The 26,233-nt window shown below is 39.5% G+C and overlaps 1 protein-coding gene across 8 annotated transcripts in view; it reads right to left on the reverse strand.

Moving 5' to 3' along the window:
- Positions 1–26,233, reverse strand: part of COL12A1 (collagen type XII alpha 1 chain) — a 137,642-nt gene that overhangs the window by 19,782 nt on the left and 91,627 nt on the right. For all 8 annotated transcript variants that reach the window (XM_079939144.1, XM_079939138.1, XM_079939143.1 and 5 more), the window contains 16 exons: positions 25,965–26,084; positions 24,717–24,863; positions 23,401–23,517; positions 23,103–23,249; positions 22,497–22,571; positions 17,935–18,074; positions 15,920–16,043; positions 15,611–15,754; positions 13,697–13,861; positions 11,427–11,465; positions 11,189–11,327; positions 7,836–7,978; positions 7,440–7,549; positions 3,264–3,413; positions 1,782–1,859; positions 378–464 (listed from right to left, as the gene is read on the reverse strand). In XM_079939144.1, the coding sequence (XP_079795270.1) occupies positions 378–464; positions 1,782–1,859; positions 3,264–3,413; positions 7,440–7,549; positions 7,836–7,978; positions 11,189–11,327; positions 11,427–11,465; positions 13,697–13,861; positions 15,611–15,754; positions 15,920–16,043; positions 17,935–18,074; positions 22,497–22,571; positions 23,103–23,249; positions 23,401–23,517; positions 24,717–24,863; positions 25,965–26,084 (1,925 nt within the window). The remainder of the gene's footprint in view (positions 1–377; positions 465–1,781; positions 1,860–3,263; positions 3,414–7,439; positions 7,550–7,835; positions 7,979–11,188; positions 11,328–11,426; positions 11,466–13,696; positions 13,862–15,610; positions 15,755–15,919; positions 16,044–17,934; positions 18,075–22,496; positions 22,572–23,102; positions 23,250–23,400; positions 23,518–24,716; positions 24,864–25,964; positions 26,085–26,233) is intronic.

Here is a 26,233-nt window from a genome sequence, read left to right on the forward strand (position 1 = left end):
TTGTTGTTGGGCCAGCCTCTCAACCACGGCTCCATAACATACGTACGAGAAGCGTCAGGAAACAAAGGAATTTTCAAAATCAAGTGATTACAGAGAGAAACCCAAATTCATATCTTTAAGAGAAAAGCTCTTGAATGCTAGCCGATATCATTCATTCTTGTGTGGCTAGAGAAATGTGTTCAGATGTGCTCAAATTTTCTGCTTGATTTACTCCACTTCAGATCTCAAAACACGCTACAAACATGGTGTGCAATGCAGCTTGTTCTGCCCTAGAACACACCAGTGGCTGGGAGCTTCTTACGCATGACATACCGGCCAAAGGGTGACCATGCCCAAGATTTACCAGGAAAAACTAGAGGAACTATTTGTTTCCTTACCGCAGGGCCTGGTGGTCCTGGAGGTCCAATGCTGTCCTGCGTACACGTGCAAGCATTTGGAAGACTGGGGCATTTTGCTTCATCTCTCTGAAATTTTGAAAAGAATATTTATCTATGAATTGATGGTAAAAACAGCTTCCCATCCCCCATGCTCACTACTCTTATATACACAAGGGAATCTATTTCCCAACTTGAAGAAATAATTTTTAGCTATGATTACAAACAGTCTTACATTGAATCTTGCTTTGCTCCTGATGTCTTTAGTTTATGTTTTGCTTTAGGAAACCTCACACAACAAAAATATGTTTACAAAACTATCATCAAGACCATTGGTTATTTAATCCAATTTTCTCTAGTCTGGCGTTAGGAAAAGGCTGAGTATCTCAGATATGGAGGCCCATTTCCTTCAGAACAAAATCTAAACTCCTTTCCAGGCCTACAGGGGCTTACATGCACTGCCAAGCAGCAGCACACCACCTTGCCCCTCCCACTGCCCTTCACTCTGCCCCAGCGCTCCCTCATCCACTTCATGCTTCTCAGATGTTTAGGGCACCTTGCCGCCTTAGGGCCTTTGCACTTACAGTCCCCTCTGGCTGGAAGTCTCTATCTCCATTATCCACATTGTTTGTCCTCTCACTTCACTCAGGTCTCTGCTTAAATCTCCCCTTATCACTGACGGCTGAGGGTACTCACCTGGCTGTCTCTCCCTGTATCCTGGCGTGTTTTCACGCAAGGATTTTTCACTCTATAACGTACTGTATACCTACTTGTTCATTCCTCCTCTCCCCCTGCCTTTCACTAGAATATTCCCTTTCACCGCTGTAACTCCGGCACATAGGATAGTGCCTGGCTTACAACAGGTGCTCGGTAAGTATCTGTTGAATAAATAACGCATCCTCATCCCGTGGGTACGTGCAGCTCACTGTTCGCCTAAAGCTTCAAATCCATCATCAGCATTCACCTTTGTAATTATTACAACCTACACAGATACTATGGGTAAAAGCCATCATCTTGAAAAGAAATATGGTTATTTCTACTTAGATATCCAGAGAGGTGATGGCTTATCCTGTAAAATGCTGGTATTTTACAAGCAATAGGAAGGACTCTGCAATAAGTGGGTTTATCAGACACACTGATTCAGCTGGACTTTTCTGACTATGCATAACCACCCTGGCTGGCAGGGAGGATTTCCAGATGCGGTTCTCTACATTCTTGACTTTCGAGGGAGGGGTCCCCAGCCTGAGCTGTGGTCGCTGATGAGCACACACACTTTGCGTGTCCCTGGCTCCATCCTGGAGATGCAGCTGCAGAGGGCTACTTGCTCTCCCAAGCCATCCACGCCCACATCCCTTATTCCTCGGGGACTCTTAACACCGCCACAGAATTCCATTCTGTTTTACTTACCCTGGAAGGAATATCACAGCATCTGTCTCTACTGGTCCACACTGGACTGCAGACAATATCAAAATTCTGGATTTGGAACTGCAAACAACCAACAGCAACATGAGCTAAAGATGCGTGAAAACATTTCATATTAACGTTTCCACATTTTAACCTCTGCCAACTTCTCACAGAGACGCTCCTGAGGGAACAGGCAATGAAAGCAATGGGATCCTTACCTCATAAGAACAGAAAAACCTATGCCTGAGAGAAAGCGATAGTGAAGCAAAATGCATACGTGATATTCCCACTTCTGATCCACTTCCTTGGCTAAAATGAAATGTTTGATTGAGTTTTGGGTTTTTTTAAGAAAACATTTACTTAAAAATTAAGAATGTATTTAATTCTGAATTTGAAGACTACACACATTTAAATCAACTTTTAAAAGTCCACCCTTGCAGAAAAGTAACATTAAAAAAAAATATTCCTCACTTATTCTAAAATTGATGCCCTTCTTTTCATAAGTTCTTACCTAGGGGCTAACTGATAATTTTATGATTACCTTCAGCTTAACTATTTCAATATAATATATATTTTCTATCTTTCTACATTTAAAAAAATAGAGCTCTTTTGATAAAGATTGTTTAGCTGCAGCCATTCTTTTATAAACCTAATGTAACTGTTCTATTTAAATATCAAATCCAATATTCAATAAATGATTTTAATCACAATTCTATTAAATTTGCACTCTTTGGTTCTACATTGTGGAATAAAAATTTCACTTTTGAATCAAGAAGAAGAAAATCCTATCCGTGGAAGAAAGCTACATTCAGTAAATGCAATTTTAAAAATAACAGAAGCCAAGGCTGTTAGTCTTGCTTTTAGAACAATGTTATTATTGGTCAACATTTAATATGAACTTAATTAACCTGGTACAGTGAAAACCTTAGGTTGAAAATTTTACTACTAAGTAGCGTTGTAAAAGGGTTGGCAAGCCCCCGCCTCCAACTTGAGCCAGTGACACTTGTGAGTGAGGGGTGGCTGACCGACTACACTCATCTTCCTTCTGAGGCAGATGTGACCCCCCAGTGAGGGGACAGCAAGTCTGTGACGGTCACAGCCAGTGTCCACAAATGCATAGTGTCCTGAGTGCACACATTTTTATTAACAGTTACGACCTTTGAAGAACAAAAAATGAATTGGTTTAGATTTCACTGATTATCCTGGCAACTATCTGTGTTGTACTCTCCAGTTTGATTCAGTTTCAAGTCGACTACATGATGTCCTCTGGTGCCTTGACAACTTAATTTGTTTCTAGCAGTAAAGCCCATTATCATGTTTTGTCAGTAGCATATTTTCTCAGTGTAACTTTTCCAGCCTTTCAATCTAACCAAGAAATAAAACAATTTAAAACTCACCGAGGAAGAAAACTTCACTGATTACTTTTAAAAATGTCATTTCAATCTTAATACAAGATACCAAGAAAAATAAAAATGTGTTACTTACCGTGGCTGATTTCCTCTCCCCTTTAAGTAGTTTTCCAAGAATTTCATAACCGTCAGTTGTGATATTTCCAGCTTCCCTGATGTCCTTCTCTATAATTTCATAGCAGTCAATGTAAATCTTAACACTTTTGGAGGTCACTACGATATGAACCTAAAAAGATCATTTGTTTCCATTACAAAATTTCTACCCAGAACAACCTGGCTCCTACATATTTCAGATCACAGTTTTAAAAAAATGTGTTCTTAAAGCTATTCTTGTCCCAAGTCAAGAGGCTTGGACTAAAAATCCAAGCACCAGGTTGCCGTGTCAATGTCATTTATTAACAGCGTCAAATTAAATGAACCACTTAACCTTTCTGGGTCTCAGTTTCCTTCAGCTATTATACACTTGCATAATTTCTTATTTTCCCCACTCTGTACTCTTCCTGAGACGGCCAGAGATATTGTAGTAGATGAGATGCTTCTGTAAACTATAAAGAGCTATTCAGAAAAGAAGCAGACTCAACAGATGTAGAGAACAAGCTAGTGGTTACCAGTGGGGAGAGGCAAGCGGAGGGGCAGGATAGGGATACAGCAAAATAGGGGTAGGGGACTAAGGGGTATAAACTATTATGTATAAAATAAGCTACAAGGATATATTGTACAACACAGGGAACAGAGCCAATATTTTATAGTAAGTATTTAAGAATAAATTACAAAAAATGAGCTATTCAAATACAAGTAAATAAATCATTAATATATTATTATACTCAGGACAAAGGAGCCTCGAATGTCTTCCACTGATTTCGCTAAATTCCATTTTTAATTTGTTAGTCGCTAATCCCTGCCAAACAGATCTTACACACCATGTAGATACCTAACATAGGAAAGAGCTGGCACGTGTCTTTTATAGAGATTCAGCTCTGGAAATCAATAGATTCAAGATTCAATTTCCTTATAAGAAAAGAATCTTGTTGATTTAGTTTTTTATCTGATACTGAAGACACTCAGAATCTCAAAAAATCCATTAGTACGGATAATTAAGAAAACATCTGTATTTCAGTCATGTAAAGAATGGCTGTGGGTAATCTTTGACTTTATAGTTATACTCATAGTTTCCACTTATCACAGCCCAAATACTCAAGTAAGCCCATGATGATTACTTTGAAAAGTTTGGCTCCAAGTTAAGGAACAGAAATTCCCTTAAATGCTTTGAGTAAATAAGCATAAGACAATCTCTAGAGATTTTTTTAAGCAGTAAATATTTTTTTCCACATAGAATCACCACCAAAACACTAATTTAGTGCATCTATAAGTGGTAAGTATGAATTATATATTGCTTTTATATAAAAGTGATATATGGCTTACTAAAAATAATTTTAAATACCCCTAGGGCAATCATCTAATACTAAATTCAAGAAGAACACCATACAAACATTCCCAAGATATTTATTATCTAATAAGAACTAAAACTTATTTGTTGGCTCTTATATGAACAATCTGAGAAGCAAACATTCACAAACTATTTGAAAAATCATCGTATCCAGAAAAACTATTTCAAAATCAAAACTTTCAATTTTTGAAACAAAGTTATTCCAAATACACTTGTCATTCAATGCTAACCAAAAAGAAACACATGCTAAAAATATACTTTGCTACAATCTCTTCAGTGTGTTTCACTGCATTTTAAACACACGCATAATTACATTTCAGAGCGGCTTTTATCTGGAGACCATTGTCCCAAGTATTTAGGGACTCTTTCCCAACTGGGAAGCATTGTTGGTCACAGACCAGTAGAAAGAAATAGGAACACCCTTGTAAACTCATCACCCTTCCCAAGGTCTCCCATTCCCTAAAACCTTATTTGTCATCTATTCCACTTCTTTATCTCATTAGAAATCTCTCTCTTGAATCTATGTCATCTGTTACAACAGGATGGAGACATAGAAAACGCTTCAAGAGAATTCTCCAGAAGCAGTAGTTGTCTGCCATTCCTTACTTAAGCTATCCCCATCTCTCCCAAGAGCCCCCTGTATGTTATTCTCACTAATTTGCTGCTATCAGAGAACTACTTGTTCTTATCTCAAGGATTGAAGAACTTCAGTTCCCGAATTACATGGAAAATGAGAGAAGAGTGTTCGAATCCTTGGATCAGTGGAATGTAAGTAGCCAATAGTGATCGCACTTGGTACTTGAATAGATAGGATAAATGAGGGTAGGTCAGAAGAACGGTGTGGGGTAATGAAGGAGGGAAAACAGTATAATGAAAAAGTAGAGGAGGAAGTAAAAACAAAGAAAGACATTATGCAAAAAGAAGGTAGAGAATTTGAGGAGAAAAGAACACTTGTGAGAACAGGAAAGAAGAGGCATTATGTAAAACCTAAGAATACAAATACCTCTCTCTATAAAGCCAAATTAAGAAGGGAATGTCAAAAAATAATTATCTTGATTTGCAATAATTAATGACTGTCACTCTTGACCTCTTCAAAATACTGCCTTATTTTGCTCAGTAAAATGAAGCATTCAATGAAAGTTGGAAATTAATAATAGTTATATTATTAATAATAGCTCCTAAACGGTTATCCGTTGGTTAATAGAGGGCTGAATTTCTAATATCTTCAGTGGGTATGGAAGAAAAATAAAATAGTCTTTTTGGGCGAGTTATTCAAGCGTAAGTTTAATAGGTGTATCAAGGAGCCAAAAAAAAGTTCCTAAGAACTTTGCCAGATTCAACATCTATTATCGGACAAGGAGAAGTTGAAGCCAGTAATATCTGTCTAGAATCTGCTTTCCCAATGAGGCATTTATTTTGCTGGACCTTACCAGGAAAGTCTGTAAACTGTTAAGCAAATAGGCCTTTATTCTCAGAGATCTCTGTTTTTCCATCATTGCTTTTTGCTTCTCACTAATGTGCCTGCTGAGGCCTCTCCAAGCCCCATGAAGAGAGTCCCTTGTCATCCTCACCAAGAATCTGATTCATGAATAAGAAGAACATTCTGGAAAGAAGCCAAGATTCTCAGGAAGGGAATCAGCAAGAAATTCAGCTAAATCTACCCAAGTACAGGGTCGTTCTTCCATTTTCACTTGAGAATCACATTGAACCAGAAATATTTGTCTTCTGTGTATGGGGACTAACTTTCTGAGAGCTACACTGGGGAAATTTTAAACCACTTGCACGACAAGTAGTCTTCCTCCTGTTAACTTGATCCAGTGGATGAAGAAATTCCATTAAAAAGTCCACTCCTGGGCTCCCCTGGTGGCGCAGTGGTTGAGAGTCCGCCTGCCGATGCAGGGGACACGGGTTCGTGCCCCGGTCTGGGAAGGTCCCACATGCCGCGGAGTGGCTGGGCCCGGGAGCCATGGCCGCTGAGCCTGCGCTCCGCAATGGGAGAGGCCACAACAGTGAGAGACCCGCGTTCCGCAAAAAAAAAAAAAAAAAAAAAAAAAAAAAAAAAAAAATCCACTCCTAACCTAGACGGTGCTTTTCATTTCTAACGCTGCCAACTTCAGCACTCTTATCTGTAAGTTAATTTTCCTGACAGCAAGTTTCTATTTATCCTCGATGTTGAGATTTTAAAAATTAAGATCATCAAGAATAGATAATCCCCTAAGAATTTATCTTAGAACTTTTAATAAGATTTTTTTAGAGAAGTTGTAAATGTGTTCATGCAGAAGTTAATTTAGTAAACAGTTATCTTAATTATTTTGATAGTTAATGATAACTTTTGGACTGGTATGTTTGTAACTTTTCAATAAACAAGCAGGTAGAAGCAGCTTACTATTCTCTATAAAAGAATAAATAATTTGATCAATTAAATACAATCCACAAAAATTAAGCTTTTGAAACAAAATGACATAAAGGTTCAAAGTAAAATGGTAGGTAGAAAAATGGGCATACAATATTGTATATACTACACGACTCATTCTGAAAAGACATTAGCATTGAAAATACATTGAAATGTTAATAGTAGTTATCTCATGGTTAGTAGAATTATCGTTTTAAATTTCCTTCTCTGAATTAATCAAATTCTTTGAAATAAGGTATTATTTTTAAAAGACATGGCTATGTTTCCACCAGTTTAACATGACATTTTAATAAATAATAAATTAAATTAGTTTAAATTTTAAGTCATATACGTTTTTCTACAAATAACTTTTTTCTATAAATATTTATTTTTCTATAATCTTACGTTTTTACCTTATGAAAACTTCCATAGAATAATGTCTTCACTTCCTCTGTGTCAAATGTAATAGTTTGTACCTCACCCCTTGTATCCTTGTTAAAGAATGATAATGTCTTGCTAGAAGCTGTAATCAACACATAATTGTTATTAAATCAAATGCATGGACACTCTATATTGAAAGTATTAAATAATTCTTGTTGGAGAATTCTCTAAAAAAATTAATAATTTCAGTTAAGATAAAATGTAATTCAAATATTTACTGATATATTTTTAAAACTTTAAACATAAAAGCATAATCAAGTAAATATATATATATATATCCAGAAGGTTCTTAAAGAAAGAGAAAAGGAAAAACATAATCAAAAATATGCATGCATGTGCCTTAAAATAAGATAAATTATAATCCTTACGATCTGCAATCACCCCAACTTGTGGTTTGTAGTCTCTGTCTGTGATCTGCCAAATTGCGAAAGGGTCATTGGGAGTTTCTGGGAGAAGTCTGAATAGTAATATAATCGTATACGAAGTGGGGAGGCCATTGGGATGTAGATCTCTGTTGGATGAAACAAAATTAATTAATTAATAAGGATTTCTCACCAGAAATAGAGGATATTTTAAATCTTTGGGCTCGAATCTCATCATGAGTAGTATTAGAAGCCATTTATAATAATCTGGCTACATATTAGAAGGGGAAAATTTAAGAATGACCTCAAAATAGCAAACGCTAAAGACCCATTATGTAAGCAGTAATAGATGATTTATAATCGGATAAAGTCACAAAAGTCTGGGAAATTGCCAAGTGGTCTTTCATCCTACTGGTAATAAATCATTTTTTCTAAGCACATGGATAATTATAAAACTATATAATGATTTTAGGGTGATAAAACTTGTATCTAGGGACGTAATTTAAAGAGAGTAAATCTTACTAAATATATTTAATTTCCAACATCAGGAGTATGAGGTCATAAACAGATGGCTTAAGGCTTTAATTGCGCCCTCCCTGTATCTAATAGTTTTCACACTTCCCTAGTCCTCTCTTAAAATCAAGTAAATCAAATAATCTCCAGAAGGTCACATGTTCCCCGAAACAAAACCAATAATAGATTTTATGGCCACGTACATTGTGATTCAATTAAAAGGAAATGTTTCTTGGCTCTAAGGCTGTTAGACGTAAAATGTGGCCCCATGTGTCCTTCTAGGGTTGAGTCAGTCATTGTTCTGGGGGAATCTCTGAAGCAGAATTAATGGTTTTTTGTCTGAGACCATTTAATAGCACTATCTTCCTGAAGGTAGGAAAAGGGGCTTAATAATCAGCTCTTGGAATGGACTAGAGGACACGGGGAGGGAGAAGGGTAAGCTGGGAGTGAGAGAGTGGCAGGGACATATACACACTACCAAACGTAAGGTAGATAGCTAGTGGGAAGCGGCCACATAGCACAGGGAGATCAGCTCGGTGCTTTGTGACCACCTAGAGGAGTGGAATAGGGAAGGTGGGAGGGAGACGCAAGAGGGAGGTGATATGGGGATATATGTATATGTATAGCTGCTTCACTTTGTTATACAGCAGAAACTAACACACCATTGTAAAGCAATTATACTCCAATAAAGATGTTTAACAAAAAAAATCAGCTCTTGGACAGAAGAGAAGCAACTCCTCCATGGATTTTGACAGAGGGCACAGACCGTCTCTTGAGGTTTCGTGTCCTAGTACCACACTGCTAGTACTTCTGGAATATAACGCTGCCCTACTTTTTCTTTTTTTAATTTTTATTCGAGTATAGTTGATTTACAATGTGGTGCTACTTTCTGCTGTACAGCAAAGTGAATCAGTTATACATATACATATCCACTCTTTTTTAGATTCTTTTCCCATATGTATAGCACAGGGAACTCTACTCAATACTCTGTAATGCCCTACTTCTTAAAGCATATGTTCTGGGCAAGCTGACACGATGCCTTTTGTATGTCCATAAACTGACCATCTTCATAATATTCCACATTAAAAATAATTTCTCCATATTAATTCATTTCTCACCTAGCCCATTTTTCTCCTTTTTTAGTTAATGAGTGATTAGGAAAAAAATTATTTAATTGCATTTATGCCTCTTTCAGCCACAAGTTCTTAATCTTAAGAGGACAGTGGTCTGTCATAAGTTAAAATGTAGGAATCACATCTTGAGGTGACAGAGTTACATGCTGGGTACTTAGGTTCATTGATAAACCTAAAACTGCGAACCAGTGTGGTTAACCATAAAAGAGTTAGGAACTCACAGTGTGGTCACACTACAATACAATCTGTGCTTCCTTAAAAGAAATGAACTTTGGTTTTACTCTGAATTTTCCGTCAGCTTTCTCAGAGCATTTCAAATTTCAGGCATCATTGGCTGACCCTGTCCTAAGTTTCGGAAAACTTTATTTCTTCTTGTTCTTTTCCCTCCATAAGATGCCAAACACATATTTTTTGACATTCAAGTGTTTTCATTCTAATAAATAAAAAGTACATATTTTGGTTATTGGACCCAGGTACAAACTTTCATCAAGTAAAATAACCAACATCTAGAGCTACCCAACAGATTGCCAGAGCACCAGCCAATAAAAACTAACTGTTGGGCTTCCCTGGTGGTGCAGTGGGTGAGAGTCCGCCTGCCGATGCAGGGGACACGGGTTCGTGCCCCGGTCCGGGAAGATCCCACATGTCGCGGAGCGGCTGGGCCCGTGAGCCATGGCCGCTGAGCCTGAGCGTCCGGAGCCTGTGCTCCGCAACGGGAGGGGCCACCACAGTGAGAGGCCCGCATACCGCAAAAAAAAAAAAAAAAAAAAAAAAAAAACCATCTAACCAGCATTCAGATTAAGAAATAGGACATAACCTGTTGTAGTAGCCTAGTAGCTTCCTATGTACCCTTGTCCAGTTTCCCCCATTCCCTACAAAGGTAACTATACTATCCTAACTTCTAACACCATAGGTTAGTTTGCCTGATTTTGAACTCTATATAGTAGGAACCATGGAATATACTATTTTGTGTTTAGCTTCTTTTGCTCAGCCTTTTAAAAAAGAGATCTGTCAAGGGCTTCCCTGGTGGCGCAGTGGTTGAGAGTCCGCCTGCCAATGCAGGGGACACGGGTTTGTGCCCCAGTCCGGGAAGATCCCACATGCCGCAGAGCGGCTGGGCCCGTGAGCCATGGCCGCTGAGCCTGCACGTCCGGAGCCTGTGCTCCGCGACGGGAGAGGCCACAGCAGTGTGAGGCCCACGTACCGCAAAAAATATATGAAATAAAATAATTTTAATAAAACTAACTGCTGCCTGTCAGATCACAGATCATGGACAAGCAAGGCCACTGCAGTCTTTCATCTTGTGGAGTCGGAAACACTGGGGAGAATTCCTCTTCTCATTCTGCGTTGATTCCATGCAGTCCCTCTGCACCAAGGGAGAAACGTTCAAAAGAAGAAGTTGCCTCCCTGTTTAAACGACCTCTCTTAGCAGCGTAACTATAATCCTAGACTTAAATTCAAAAGGATCAGTAATCCATCATATGGCAGACACAGGATGAGATTCTTGGGTCTCAGAGTAGCAAGCTTGAGTCCTAGTCTCCCGTGTGACCCAATGGAACGCAGTTAACCCAACTGTACTTAAGGAAACTAAACCAGGTCATCCATAGGACTCAATTCTAAAATACCAGGGTTCTAAGACATCAGCAAAGATTCCAAGCCTCAAAAAAGCATCTGGCCCGTGGTAAGAAAGGGAACTCCTGTTGTCACACTCACGCTGTAGGCTGATTCACAAAGGCGTTCTTCTGAAGCCTGTAAGACGAGTGGCTGGGAAAAGACCCTGACTCCAAAGAGACTCCTTGCACAAAAGCAAAATTCTTTTCTGTCAGGTTGTATGCTTCAAGCATCTTAAAACCTGTACATCAGAAAAAAAAAAATATATTGAAATGAGGTCATTTTAATTATCTTATTGCTTGAAATCCTGAAATAAATTAGCCCGAGTATGAACGCTTACCTGGTGAGGTGTAGCCATCCAAATAAATGAGAGGACAACCTGCAAAGCATAGTGTTCTTTAAGTATGATTCACCAACAAGGTATACAAACATTATACACGCACAGAAAGCACCTGCGTACATACATCAAGTAACAAACCTGTTCATTCATTTATAAAACATTATCAATCTAACCTCTTCTGAGTTATTTTGTGTAGACTTTCCACGTGTACGTGAAATTATACTACTGACCAGTGTGGCCATGTTTTCTGGACATTCTCCAGTCCAGCTGGAATTTTACAATGTTCTTAAGAATGGTAAGATTGGGGCTTCCCTGGTGGTGCAGTGGTTAAGAATCCGTCTGCCAATGCGGGGAACACAGGTTCGAGCCCTGGTCCGGGAGGATCCCACATGCCGCGGAGCAACTGGGCCCGTGAGCCACAACTGCTGAGCCTGCGCTCTGCAGCCTGCGAGCCACAGCTACTGAGCTCGCGTGCTACAACTACCGAAGCCCATGCGCCTAGAGCGCGTGCTCCGCAACAAGAGAAGCCACCGCAACGAGAAGCCGCACACCGCAACGAGGAGTGGCCCCGGCTCGCCGCAACTAGAGAAAGCTTGCACACAGCAACAAAGACCCACCGCAGCCAAAAATAAATTAAAAAAAAAAAAAAGAATGGTAAGATTGAATTAGAGGGGGGAAATTTATAGATGTTTTTCAATAGATTAAAGAACTTTTACTGATGAGGATGATTATAATTTTTGTGACTTTCTGTTTGAATAAAAAAAAAAAATCCCACAAGGACTCAGAGGTGAAAAATATACAAATCAATTTTCACTGCAAAGTAAAGGAGCTGCTACAGTGGAGGATTCCTGGACTGAATGTCAATATTATGACATAGGGTGAGTGTGTTTCGTGTTTGGTAATTGCAATCATTGTTGCTTTTGTTGTGGTCATCCATTTACAATACTTGGTGTCAGTTGATTTATCTCTTGTAAAAATAAAATACAGTGTGTGTGTGAGTTGTGAAAAAAAAAATAGAAATCTAAAAAAAAAAGAACTTTTCTCCCAGGAAACTTCAGATTTGTGCAAGGGCAGGAGGCGTTTGTCGCCACCCAGTCTTCTCTGCCAAGCCATGGAGGCTCACACTGGCCACCAAACCTCACAGTGGCAGGTGTACAGTGGGTCTCACCCTGGGCCCTGGAGCTGGGGCAGCACAGGGCTGCATCCGGGACCTCGTGGAATGGAGGGGGCAGCTGGTGCTCCCTGCTCACTTGCACTAGTGTGATTCCATTCTGAGCTTCAGCGTAAGTTTTACGGTAAACCACCGACGTTTGTTTACTACTGCTGCCTCCAACCTGAGTTCTGAGATCTCAATATAATGTTTCATAGGGGAAAACATAACACTTAAAAAGCACAGCCCTGCCTGGGATCAGGGGTCTAGACCAGCCACGCAACTGTCTCCATAATCTAACACCCCAAGAGTCAGAGTTCATGGAGAAGAGGAACAAACCAACTTCAGTAATCAATCTTTTGTCCTTCACTGTATTTTAAGAGTTGAGCTTGAGGTCTCGGTATAATATGAAAAGTCTACACCCAAGTAAACAAGTGGGAACCAAGTGAACTTCTACAGTGCACACTCACTCACACAAGTCAGTTTTCTCGTGGCTCTCCTGAAACACGGATGTTGACGGAACAAATACCAATTGATTACTAACAGGGAAAAACCTTCATCCCACGGAATGCTTCTATAAATGCATTTCTAAGTTGAAGATTAATTTTCTCAAATGTCACAGGCATTGGGACGGTGGGAAAAGGATATATTCAAACACTTTATTTCCATACAAGGAACATTACGTCTTCACGGCTAAAAATGGACCTCTGACAAGCACACAGTTAGCATGATCTCAATAGGAACAGTGATTCATCAGGTTCTCAAGTGGTTTCCCAGGATCTATTTATGCACAGACTTGATCTCATATAGGATAGGGAACGGTCTACCCCAGCGGTCCCCAACCTTTTCGGTACCGGGGGTCGGTTTCGTGAAAGACAATTTTTCCACAGACGGCGGGCGGTGGCGGTTCAGGTGGTGATGCAAGCAATGGGGAGCGGCTGTAAATACAGACGAAGTTTCGCTCACTCACCCGCCGCTCACCTCCTGCTGTGCGGTCCAGTTCCTAACAGGCTGTGGACCAGTCCCAGTCCGTGGCCCAGGGGTTGGGGACCCCTGGTCTGCTCAGCAGTTACTTTTTCAAAACAACTGAGACTATGGACCCATGTGGGTCATGACTTACTTGAAGTGGCAGTTTCACAGACGAATGTGATGAGGTTGTCCTCTATCTTCTCAAAAGATTCAAAGTCGTCCACAATGAACACGTGCCGCTCGCTAGGTTTGCTGGCTATGTTGGCAAGTTCGTTGTAGTCGACGTCAGCCACGCCAACTACAAAGACACTGAACCCTGCAGAGCAGTGTTTATAGAGAGAATTACACATCCTTTTTTCCATCCTTTATGGTTTAAACAATTCAAAACAAAATCTTATCAGAAATGATGCCATATTTTCTCAGCTAATGCAACAAGTTCTTTTAATTGACATAAACTCTCTTTAATGAACATGTACTTTTTCCAGGTCTTCCTATTTTCTGGTTTATAAAATTCAATTAATTGGATTTCCTAAAATAAAGTCTTAACAATTAAAAGATGAACATTTTAATAGCAGAATGACTTAATGTGGTACTCATTTCCTTCCACACATCCACAGTCCTAATATACCCATTAATTCTGCAGCTGTCTTAGGCAACATTAACATTTCAAGCTCATGTGCCTCAGAAACCAACAATGGGCTCATTTTAAACTCTGAATTCCTGAAACTGATTTACTCAATAAACTCAGGCTCAAAGTCAGCACTTTGACCACTTTCAAAATGGAATCTACAAGTCCCACTGGCAATAAACTTTCACTTATTTAGGCTAATACAAATAAACAAAGTTTTCACTCCAAAAGCTTAATTCAACAGAATTAGTTACATAATTAGATATAAATAAGGTAACTTGAGAAGCAAGCATTCATAACCCCAAAGTTAAATCACAAAGGAGCCTAAAATATACAGGAATCTGCTCAAAGTGCATAACGTAACAGCAACAACTTATAAAAAGATCAGTGCATAGAACAATCTCTGTTGTAAGAAGACACAGTATGACTTAGCAGTAGTCATGACTCACTTTTAGCCAAAGACCCATGTATGTGCAGATGACAAATTCCATGTAACGAAGGACTTTACAATTTACACCACAATAAATCGTGCATAGCATAGAATTCTCTCTAAAATATGTCCACCTTGGACGCTGCCTGAAGGATTGGAGGTGTTCATGCAACTATAAAGACTTAGTTTCATCTCTAATCATCCTGAATAACTAATCCAAAGGGCAGTGTAACAAGGAGGCTTTCAGCATGCTTGATTGACAAGATCTACACCAGCAATATCTCCCTGAGGTCTCTCTGCTCCTCTGCAGTGAACCTTCCAGCAATCTGTTTGGGATCTGCATCTGCCAGGACGTGCTAAACCGATGTCTCTCCTTGCATAGGACTGAACCAGCATCAAGACTCATTTATGCTATGGCAGGAAGCCTGTTCGAGGATCATCCCATTACTGCTGTTGTGTAGGCTTCCAGCCACTATGGGGGACTGACCCTGAGGCACGTCTTATACAAAGAATACACCATGTCATTTCTGAGCAATTATCAAACCATTCCATGATGAAATGTAAACTAACATTAGAAGGGTACGGAATACAGAGTAAAACAGAAACTAAAGTAAAATCAGTAATGTTGGTCTTTTGCAATCATTCCTGGACGTTTGAAACTGTGAAAATAATGAGTGCCATCACTAGGCATCAAACTTATGCTTGTGCGATGTGGAAAACAAACTTACGGTTACCAGGGGGTAAGGAGGTGGGGGACAAACTAGGAGATTGGGATTGACACATACACATTACTATATATAAAACAGATAACTAATAAGAACCTGCTGTATAGCACAGGGAACTCTACTCAATACTCAGTAATGGCCTATATGGGAAAAGAATCTGAAAAAGGGTGGCTATATGTATATGTATAACTGAATCACTTTGCTGTACACCTGAAACTAACGCAACATTGTAAATCAACTAGACTCTAATAAATTTTTTTTTAAATGTATGCTTGTGCTTACCTGACTGTTGGATGACCAAAGCTGCCTTCTTGACCTCGTCCTGTGACCGACCGTCTGTGACCACGACAAGCACCTTGGGGACATTCTTCCTCATACCACTCTCCCAGGTCAAGACCTTCTCCTTGATAAACGTGAGAGCTTTGCCTATAGAATGTGGCATGGAACATTTTAGTGTCATCTCAGTGGAAGCTCTCCAAGTGCCCTTAGCCACGCCCAACCGAGAAGCAATTGAATGTTAGAGTTACACTCCGCCTATCACTCCAAAGGCTATGGAGAGTAAAGGTCTATGTACACGGTGATGAACTGTACCTGTTCTTGTGTTTCCTCCTCTGTACCGGATATTCTGGAGGGCCCCGAGGGCCAGGGCCTTGTCGTTGTACGTGTTCAGCTTAAACTCAGACTTGACCTCGTCGCTGTACTGCACAAATGAGACCTGAAAGGAAAGGCGGTTTGGTGGTGAGGGTAAGTCGCCTCTTTTAATGTTTCAATTGTCAAGTGATTCTTCTAGCTGCATAATGGGAAAAAGAAGTCTATTAGACCTGACAGAATATGGTATGCTCTTTATAGCTAATATTATAACACTGACTACTGTTGTCTCACTAAATTCTCTGATTTCTGATCTTCAATGAAAGTGTCAGTAATTGATATGAATAATGTACATGCACTGTATTTATTCTCTAGGATGTAAGAAGGGATGGGTAAAGCTGGAGAGCAATGAGATTCCAAGATCAGAAATGAGAACATACCATCTTGAGCTCAAATACTGGCTAAGCAATTGCTTCTCAGACAACTGACCCTTCTCACTGACCACATCTATTCTTCATTGTAATATAAAAATGGCACATGAGTGATAATAATCAGCACTCGTCACCAATTCAGTGACAGTGTGATTTAGTGGAAAGAATAAAAGCTTTATAGTCAGGATTCAATGGGCTCAAATCCTAGCGCTGCCAGTTAATAGCTTTGTGACATTGGGTAGGTTCCCAACATCTCTGGGCCTTTGTTTTTTATCAGTAAAATGGAGATAATTATACTTACTTCTATGGCCAGTTTAAGGAATGAGAATCATGTATACAAAGTAGCTGGCACACAGAAGTTAATAAAATATGGTAGCTTTTTTTCTTATTTTTTATCAGAAATCTTAATTTCTAAAAGGATTTCAAAAAAGGCTTACTTGCTCACACTTTAAGACTGTAACTAGCCTGACATTTTACTCTTCTTGGGTTGGAATAACATCCACAGAATTATTGGGGGATGTGGAATTTAACATATTCCACAAAGCATTATTGCATAAAAGAAGACATGATTTGTTTATGAAATTATTTGTGATTTATGTCAAAAATCTCTTATTTTCATAACATCTCTAAGATGTACCTGCCTAAATAAAGAAGAAACTTCACCAAGAGAAATGGGAAGGGAAAGAGGATTCAGAAAAATAATAACACAATACAGTCTCTTGCCTTAAGGAGTCAATGATTTAGACAGAAGAGAATCACACAAATATTGACAATATAAAGAGACACGTGCCGTAACGGCAACATAAACAAAACCCTTCAGGAGTCTGAAATGCCTAAAACTATCAAGGAAGCCTCTCCAGAAAGGGTGGAATTGAAGTGGGTCTTCGAGGTTGCAGAATCCAGGTAGTAAGTAACAGAGCCACCGGCCCTGAGTCCAGGGGTATGTTGGGAGTGGAGGAGATTCTCAGCTTTACTGGTGGGTCAGAGCTAAGCGAGGAATTATTCTTTGAGGTGTGTCATGGAAGGATTAATTTTTCTAAGTTCCCACTCTAGTGAAAGCAATAAATTTGGAGTGATTCCAAAGCAAGATAATTGGTAGTTATCATTGTAGGAAAACAAATTAATTTCCCTTTGAGTTAACAATGGCCTTTCTTCTTCTGGTTCAGGTAATATCTGCAATGTCATGATAGAGGGGGCAGTAGGGTTCCACACAGCCCCTCCAGTCACTACCCATCACTGAATCTCCTGACTTAACGGGTACAACAATCACAATGCATTTAACTTCCAGAACATTAAATGACCTTTCAGGAAACTGTATCATTGTCAAAAGAGTTAAGCAGGAAGTTAGAGCTAGACTCCCCTAAATTCTGCAACAGGAATATCATCTCGCCAAGAGAATACCTAGAGGAATATTTATTTTTCTATTTATTTATCATTTGCACCCAAGTCCTTCCCAAAAGTCTATGTGTAAAGAAAAGAGAAAATAACAAAGTCAAAATGGAGTTTATACGGAAAAGTCTTTCTACTTAAAAGTTTAAAGGAAATAGCAAGACGTTACAGATGAATAACCTTTGAAACGACACCCACCTGAATTCCAGCAGGACTGATTTCATCAAAGGCTCCCACAGTATTGAAGATGAATTTTACAACTTTGTTAAAATTATCATCCCCGATACTCCAGGAGGCATCAGTCAAGAATACAATATCTGCCTTGGCCCCTTTGCACACTGGGGGAAAAACACAGAGGAAGCCCCAAATCTCATGAATTCTTTCATTTAAGTGAAGTTACACAACTGAGACACGTAATCTAACACCCTGCTACTCCTCCAAGTGTGGTTCAGCAGCAACGGCATCGCCTGGGAGCCTGATAGAAATGCAGAGTCCTGGGGCCCACCCCAAATGTCCTGCAACCGAATCAACAGTAGCAAGGTGCCAGGTGATTCACGTGCCCAGTGAAGTCTGAAAAGCGCTAGTCTAACTGGCCCTCAATTTCTGCTCTGGAATTACTCCATCTGGTCATTCTGCAAACATATGCTCCCTCCTCATGGGATTCTTCAAGGAGCTTCAAACAATAACTAAGGAGGAAATCAAGTGAAAAAACAACCATGCTCAGAACTTAAGAAGAGCCCTCAGTGGGTTTGGAGATTTTTGTATATAATTATCAAAGACTTGGTGTAGATAAGGTGTCTTTTCATTTTAAATTAGGCCACTAGAATCATATGGAGGGAGGGAAGGGATGGAATAAAATAAAGAAACACCTTTAATTAGAATCTTCAGACTTGAAAGCTAAAAATTCTGAAAATAAAAATTTAACATTTTAGTGATAAAAACTTGCCGTGTAGAATGTATAACACCAAGAATAAACCCTAATGTAAATATGGACTTTGGGTGATAAAGATGTGGCAATATAGGTTCACAGGATGTATCAAACGTCCCACTCCAGGTTGGCAGGGGGGATGTTGAGAGTGGAGGGAGGCTGTGCATGTGAGGGGGCAGGGCATGTCGGGACTCCTGTGTACTTTCAGCTCAAATTTGCTGTGAACCTGAAACTGCTCTAAAAAATAAAGCCTATGAAGAAAAAAACCTTAACATGTCTTTTTTTTTTCAAAATTCACAATCTTATATGTTGTGGAATACGAATACACCAGAGAAGTAAGTCATTACCACCAAAAAGGTAACAAACATACCCATGCCCCCCAAAAGTTCACTGGTGTCCTTTTATAATAGTCTCTCCCTGTCAGTCCTCTCCACACCCCTTCCCATCCCCAGAAAATCACTGATCTCCTTTTGACATGATAGATTAATTTGAGTTTTCCAGAATTTTATATAAATGGAATCAGACAGTATCTTTTTTTTTTCCTCAGGCATCTTGCACCCAGCATCATCATTTGCAGATTCATCTATGCTGTTGTGTTTAACAGTAGCTTGTTCCTTTCTCTTGCCGAGAAGAATTCCATTTATTCCATTATTGCTTATTATTTCACTTTTTCATGAACATTTGGGTCACTTCCTGTTTTTTTCCAATTACCAGGTTTTTTTTTTCTTACAAATAAAACTGCTATGAATATTCATGTAGAAGTCTTTGTGGGAACATATGCTTTCGTTTCTCTTGGTTTAGCACCTTGTAATGAAATGACTGAGTGGTACCGTAGGTTTATGTTCAACTTTAAGAAACCGCCAAGCTGTTTCCAGTGTAGTTCTACATTTTACATTCCCACCAGCGGCGCATGACGGTTCTAGGTACTCTACGTCTTTGCCAACACGTGGTCATTTTAATCTTAGACATCCTAATAGGTGTAGTGGTGTCTCCTTGTGGTTTTGGCTTGCATGTCTCTAATGACTGATACTGAGTATTCACACATCTTCTTTGGTAAAATGTCTTTTCAGATTTTTTCCTCACTTATTAAAATTGGGTTGTTTGTATTTTTATTACTGTGATTTGAGAATTATTTATGTAATATGGATATAAGTATTTTAGCAGATTATGTGATTTGTAAATATTTTCTCCTAATCTGCGACTTGTCTTCTCATTCTCTTAACAATGTTGTTCAAAGAGAAGTTCTTAATTTTGATGAAGTACAATTTATCAGTTATTTCTTTGCTCACATTTTTGGTGTGATATGGAAGAAATCTTGGCCTAATTTCAGGTCACAAAGGTTTATAGATTAATTATTATATGTGGGTTTATGATCCATTTTTTAAGATGTTTTTTTATCATGGTAAAAGCCACATAATATAAAACAAACTATTTTAACCACATTTAACTATACAGTTCAGTGGCACTAAATACCTTCACATTGCTGTGAAACTCTTACCATCATCCAGCTCCCTAATTTTTTACCTTCCTCAACTGAAACTCTGTCCCCACTGAACACTAACTCCCCATTCCCCCTCCCCACCCCCCATTGCCCTCCTGCCCCGGCATCTACCAAAGTACTTTCTGACTCTACGAATCTGACTGTTCTAGGTACTTCATTTAAGTGGAATCAAACAGTATTTGTCTGCACCTACTGTATAGTGGAATGCATTTTTAAGGTGAACTTAATATAGGCCCTACAAACAGATTGTACCTTCTTTTTTTTTCCCCCTGTGCTATACAGTAGGTTCTCAATTAGTTATCTATTGTATACATAGTAGTGTATATATGTTAAATCCCAATCTCCCAATTTATCCCACCCCCTTTCCCCACCTTGGTGTCCACACGTTCGTTCTCTATGTCTGTGTCTCAATTTCTGCTTTGTAAATAGGTTCATCTGTACTATTTTTCTAGATTCCACATAGATGCGTTAATATATGATATTTGTTTTTCTCTTTCTGACGTACTTCACTCTGTATGACAGTCTCTAGGTCCATCCACGCCTCTGCAAATGGCACAATTTCCTTTTTATGGCTGAGTAACCTTCCATTGTATATACGTACCACAGCTTCTTTATCCATTCCTCTGTTGATGGACATTTAGGTTACTTCCATGTCCTGGCTATTGTAAACAGTATTGTAAATAGCTGCAATGAACATTGTGGTACATGTCTCTTTTTGAATTATGGTTTTCTCTGGGTATATGCCCAGGACTGGCATTGCTGGGTCATATGGTAGTTCTATTTTTAGTTTTTTAAGGAACTTCCATACTGGTCTCCATAGTGGCTGTATCAATTTACATTCCCACCGACAGTGCAAGAGGGTTTCCTTTTCTCCACACCCTCTCCAGCATTTACTGTTTGTAGATTTTTGGATGATGGCCATTCTGACCAGCGTGAAGTGATACCTCATTGTAGTTTTGTTTTGCATTTCTCTAATGATTAGTGATGTTGAGCATCTTTTCATGTGCCTCTTGGCCATCTGCATGTCTTCTTTGGAGAAATGTCTATTTAGGTCTTCTGCCCATTTTAGGATTGGGTTGTTTGTTTTTTTTGATATTGAGCTGCATGAGCTGCTTGTATATTTTGGAGATTAATCCTTTGTCAGTTGCTTTGTTTGCAAATATTTTCTCCCATTCTGAGGGTTGTCTTTTCGTCTTGCTTAACATGTCTTTAAGCCAAAAATATTTACTGAATTCCTTTCAACAGTCTAAAGAAACACACTACTATTTTATCCCATAATAATACACTTTTAATTTTACTTCTTTAATAGGCTTAATAACCATAACGTTCTAGAGCCTTCTAAGAGAAAAGAAAAATACTTTCAATTAAATGTTGGAAACAGAATGTGGGAAAAGAATAAACCAGTAGTTAATTAGCTAAAACTTAATTTGATGAAGCACTGAGCATTGCCCCAAATTACTGAGAGACCAATCTAAATAGCTCAGTCTATGTCTTTTTACCAGTTTACTACAAGGGACAAATATGTCTCCAACCTTGGTGAATGGAAATATTTTAGCTTTGTGTAATCCAGGGCCTTCTTAGGTCAGAAGCCAGGAATTCCAAAGCCAAAGGCCCAGGAGTTACGCTGCAAATTTAGCCCAAAAGGTCCCCAGTGCCTGTTGATGCCAGCAGCCACAAGAAAGAAATGCCCTCTGTGTGACAATAGATTATTTAAGGCATCCCTAGACCTTCATCTGCAAAATCGAGGAAACGGAGTTCCAGCTGAAGAGGCAGAGTGGTTTATCACTGGGGTTTTTTTTTTTTTTTTTTTTAATGTCGGTTCATTGGTTTGTTTATTAATTTATTTTTGGCTGTGTTGGGTCTTCGTTTCTGTGCGAGGGCTTTCTCTAGTTGTGGTGAGCGGAGGCCACTCTTCATCGCGGTGCGTGGGCCTCTCACCGTCGCGGCCTCTCTTGTTGCGGAGCACAGGCTCTGGACGCGCAGGCTCAGTAGTTGTGGTTCACAGGCTCTAGAGCGCAGGCTCAGTAGTTGTGGCTCATGGACCTAGTTGCTCCACGGCATGTGGGATCTTCCCAGACCAGGGCTCGAACCCGTGTCCCCTGCATGGGCAGGCAGATTCTCAACCACTGAGCCACCAGGGAAGCCCTAGGACTGGTTTTATTCACACTAAAATGGGCCTGGAGCAGAAGAGCAAATGACGGGTAATCTTTGCCTTTAATTGAAAAACTCTTTAGCAGGAATAATAGGTCAGAAATGTTCTATATCAACTGCGTAAGTAAGAAGGCTATCAATCCCGATCGGCTGAATGCATTGCCTGATGGCTGTACTTACCTTCCCGGGCTGGTGGAATCGTGGGAGGGGGAGGAGGTGTAGGCGGCTCTGTAGGAGCTTCTGTGGGTTTTACAGCTAGAATTAAAAATAACAATTAGAAAAACGCAACATGTGCACATTTCATATCTCAGAAAGTAAATTTTTAGAGCCATTTCAGTCCTCGATAACAAATCAAGTGTCATGGGCACTGACATACTGGGAATCCTATCTTATCCAAAATTGGTACCATTGGCAGTCACTCAACATTGACTACAGCAGCACGAAGCGAAGCCCAGATGCAAAGGGAGAGCGTAAGACCTTCAGATACAGTCAGATGAGCAGAGGTCATCAACACGGATCCATGTGCACCTTCTCACTGTCAGCTAGAGCCAGCTCTCCCTCCTTTAGGTCTTTCCTTACAATTACGCCAGCTCTAACAGGGCAGCACGGATCTGCTGCAGATAAAGGTGCTGAACCCGCTGCAGACGCCACCTCAAGGACCTGCCATCATGTCACTATTGCCGCTCGTAAGGAGAAGTGTCACACAGGAGTCACTTATGTCTCCCACACCCAGAGCATCCTACTCTGAAGCCTTACAGAGACCCCCCAGATTACTCAAACACTTACTAGTATGTTCTTTGACAGAGACACCTGGTCCCTCAAGATTTGGTGTCTGCACAAAGACAGTGACACCATAATCAGTGTCTGGTGACAGGCCGGTGAAACAGTGACTGGTTTCTGATCCACGCACTGTAATTTCCTGTCCTCTTGTTCCTGATTAGGACAGCAGAGGAAAAATGCCAGTGTCACCAGTAATTATCTTTAAAGACATTCTGATACATCATTTTATAAATAGAATGACACCTTTACTGAAGTTTTAAATGTGGCTACTATGTGCTCCAGGTCATTTTTTTTGCACACGTACCATCCGCAGGGCTTAGTTTCAGCCTGTAGGAAGTGGCTGCCCGGTGAGCTGACCATCTAACACAGAATGTATCCCACCCGACCTGGTGAGTTTTCAGATCTGTCACATTCAAATATACTACAAAAGAAGGACAGGAAGAAATAGATTTACTTCATAAATAAAGGCCAAAAAAAGCATACTTTTAATCACAGCACAATTTTAAAACTTCCACTGTGGCTGAAAAAAATAATGTCTAAAGTCTCACATTGTTTCTTCATAAGAAACAGACATGAAACAAACACGAAAACATGGTATTGTCGAAACCGACCTCCCTTTCTATGACTGATTTTCAAGGGAAGGAAAATCCACATTCAGACGTACCTCTGAGATACTGCAGGTTCAGTTTCAGACCACCAGAATAAAACAAATATTGGTACAATAAAGCGAGTGACACAAATATTTTGATTTCCCAGTGCATAAAAGTTATGTTTACACTATACCGTAGTTTATTAAGTGTGCAATAGTGTTATGTCTAAAAAAATAATGTTCATACCTTCATTAAAAACACTTTATTGCTAAAAACTGTTAACCATCATTTGAGCCTCCAACGAATTGCAATCTTTTTGCAATAGTAACATCAAAGATTACTGATCTCCGATCACCATAACGAACATAATAACAATGAAAAAGTTTGAAATATTGCAAGAACTACCAAATGTGACACAGAGACATGAAGTGAGCAAATACTGATGGAAAAATGGCCTTGCTCCGTGCCGGGTTGCCGCAAACCTTCAATTTATTAAAAAAACACAGCATCCGCCAAGTGCAATGAAACGAGGTCTGCCTATAGCCCCTCTCCACGCCATGAATGTCAACGACACCTCATGAAAAATAATAAAAAAAAATTTTCTGAAAGGCTATCTGCTAAGTCCTCAAATAGCCATTAAAGCACTGATGATAACAAAATCTACCTGCAAGCTGAATCAGTCATCATGGCATTTATGGGAAAACTTTCAATTAGATCAATACATTTAGGGAATATATGTTTAACATCCAATGTCAGGAAAAAACCACATACCATCCCACATGGATAAAACCATAATTTTTATAATTTTTATCTTTTAAAATTCAAAATGTATTTTCTATGAAACAAACATATCTCATCATTATACATTTTGTACCCTTGATTATATGACGTAAGTATTTGTTTAGCTGGACACAAAAGAGTTACCTACTCAAGGCCGAGGAAACATGCGTAAGAAAGAAAATTAAAACAGAAGGACCTGGTCATTTACACTACACTTTTTCTTACAACCACAAAAAGCTACGTGACTCACAGGTAGTGCCTTGGTCCGTCAGAGGGACACTGAGACCAGAATCATACTGCGCGTAAACGTTCACGTCATAGGTGGTGCTGGGGCTGAGATTGTGCAACGTGTACGATGTCATTTCTCCAACAAAGACTTCCATGGGCTCATTGGAACCTTTAATAACAATCACAAAAATACATAGACATATGTCATTCCTAGTCTCAAATTTTTCTTAAAATCAAATAACTTATACTCAAATGATAGTATGAACACCATTAATTCCATAGCCCTCATGCACGTGCTCCCCGTAACATCCGCTGCATTACATGGTGAATACGAAACTGGAAGTGGAGACCGAATCCTTTTCCTTGTTATTCTCAAAGCATAGCACAGTAGCTAGCATGTGTACTAATGAATGTAGCAGGTTTGTAATTACTGTTCCTTTAACGAATAAATCATCACACCGTCAACTACTCTAGACTCTCAAGCCTCTTCTTTAAGCTGCAGTTTGCAGCATAGCGCTTTGTACATACTGGGTGCTCAATGAACATTTTTCTGTTGTAGAGATGATTTAAGAACGTCTATCTCCCACCCCGTTCCATGCAGTGTGGTTACTGAAAGTCCTCCACCTTGAAGTTCCCTCTCCATTTCTTACACAGGCTCACATATCCTTACACTTGCCTTCTCTCCTTTATTTTTTTCTAGTTCACATCCTTCCTGGGTGCATGGAAGATACCCCAGCAAATTTACTATAAAAGTATTTTGCTTCCATTTTGCTAAACATATAGACAGAAGATGGAAACACAGATGGCGAATAATTTAATAGCGGGGATGTCCATTTAGGTGAAAGGGTCCGTGGGAAGCCAAAAGAAAGCCTGTCGTGAATAAACTAAAATGCACATGCCCCAAATGGAATAATACCTTGACCTAATGGGAAAAATACACAAGTTTATACTAATTAAGTACTCATTCTTTCACAATCATAATAACATATAGGTTGTCTGATCACAGCTTCAATTTGTGCAATTTTATGAACCAGATCAGACGTTTTCGCCATGCAGATTAATGGGAGTTGCATCTAAACCCATAGTAACAATGATACTTCAGAGCATTGGCTTAAATACTATTTCCAGAAACGTTACCTCTGGTAGGAGAGGACTTGATGTGATAACTGAGCTATCAGGAGAATCTAATCGTGGGGGATGCAACAAAGAACACCCTCATGCACAAATAACCCTCCAATGCATTTCTAAGATGATAAAGGTGCTTCCTTACCCACTGGCTTATACACAATTTTATATCCAAGAACGGGAGATGGTGAAGGATCCCAGGACACTCTGAATCTCGTATACCATTCATCTGAGATGTGTATGTTCTGAGGAGGAAGTAATCCCACTGAAAACAAATATTGGCACACGTTACTGACCTTTTATTGACAAACGAGGAGAGAGCACAGAACTTTATGAGTATTGACCATGAATATTGACAGTGCAGCCTCATGAGAGCAAATTAATAATATCCCATATTGTCCCGCTCCAGAAAAC

Source organism: Stenella coeruleoalba (genome assembly GCF_951394435.1).
Source record: "Stenella coeruleoalba genome assembly, chromosome: 12".
Lineage (NCBI taxonomy): Eukaryota > Metazoa > Chordata > Mammalia > Artiodactyla > Delphinidae > Stenella > Stenella coeruleoalba.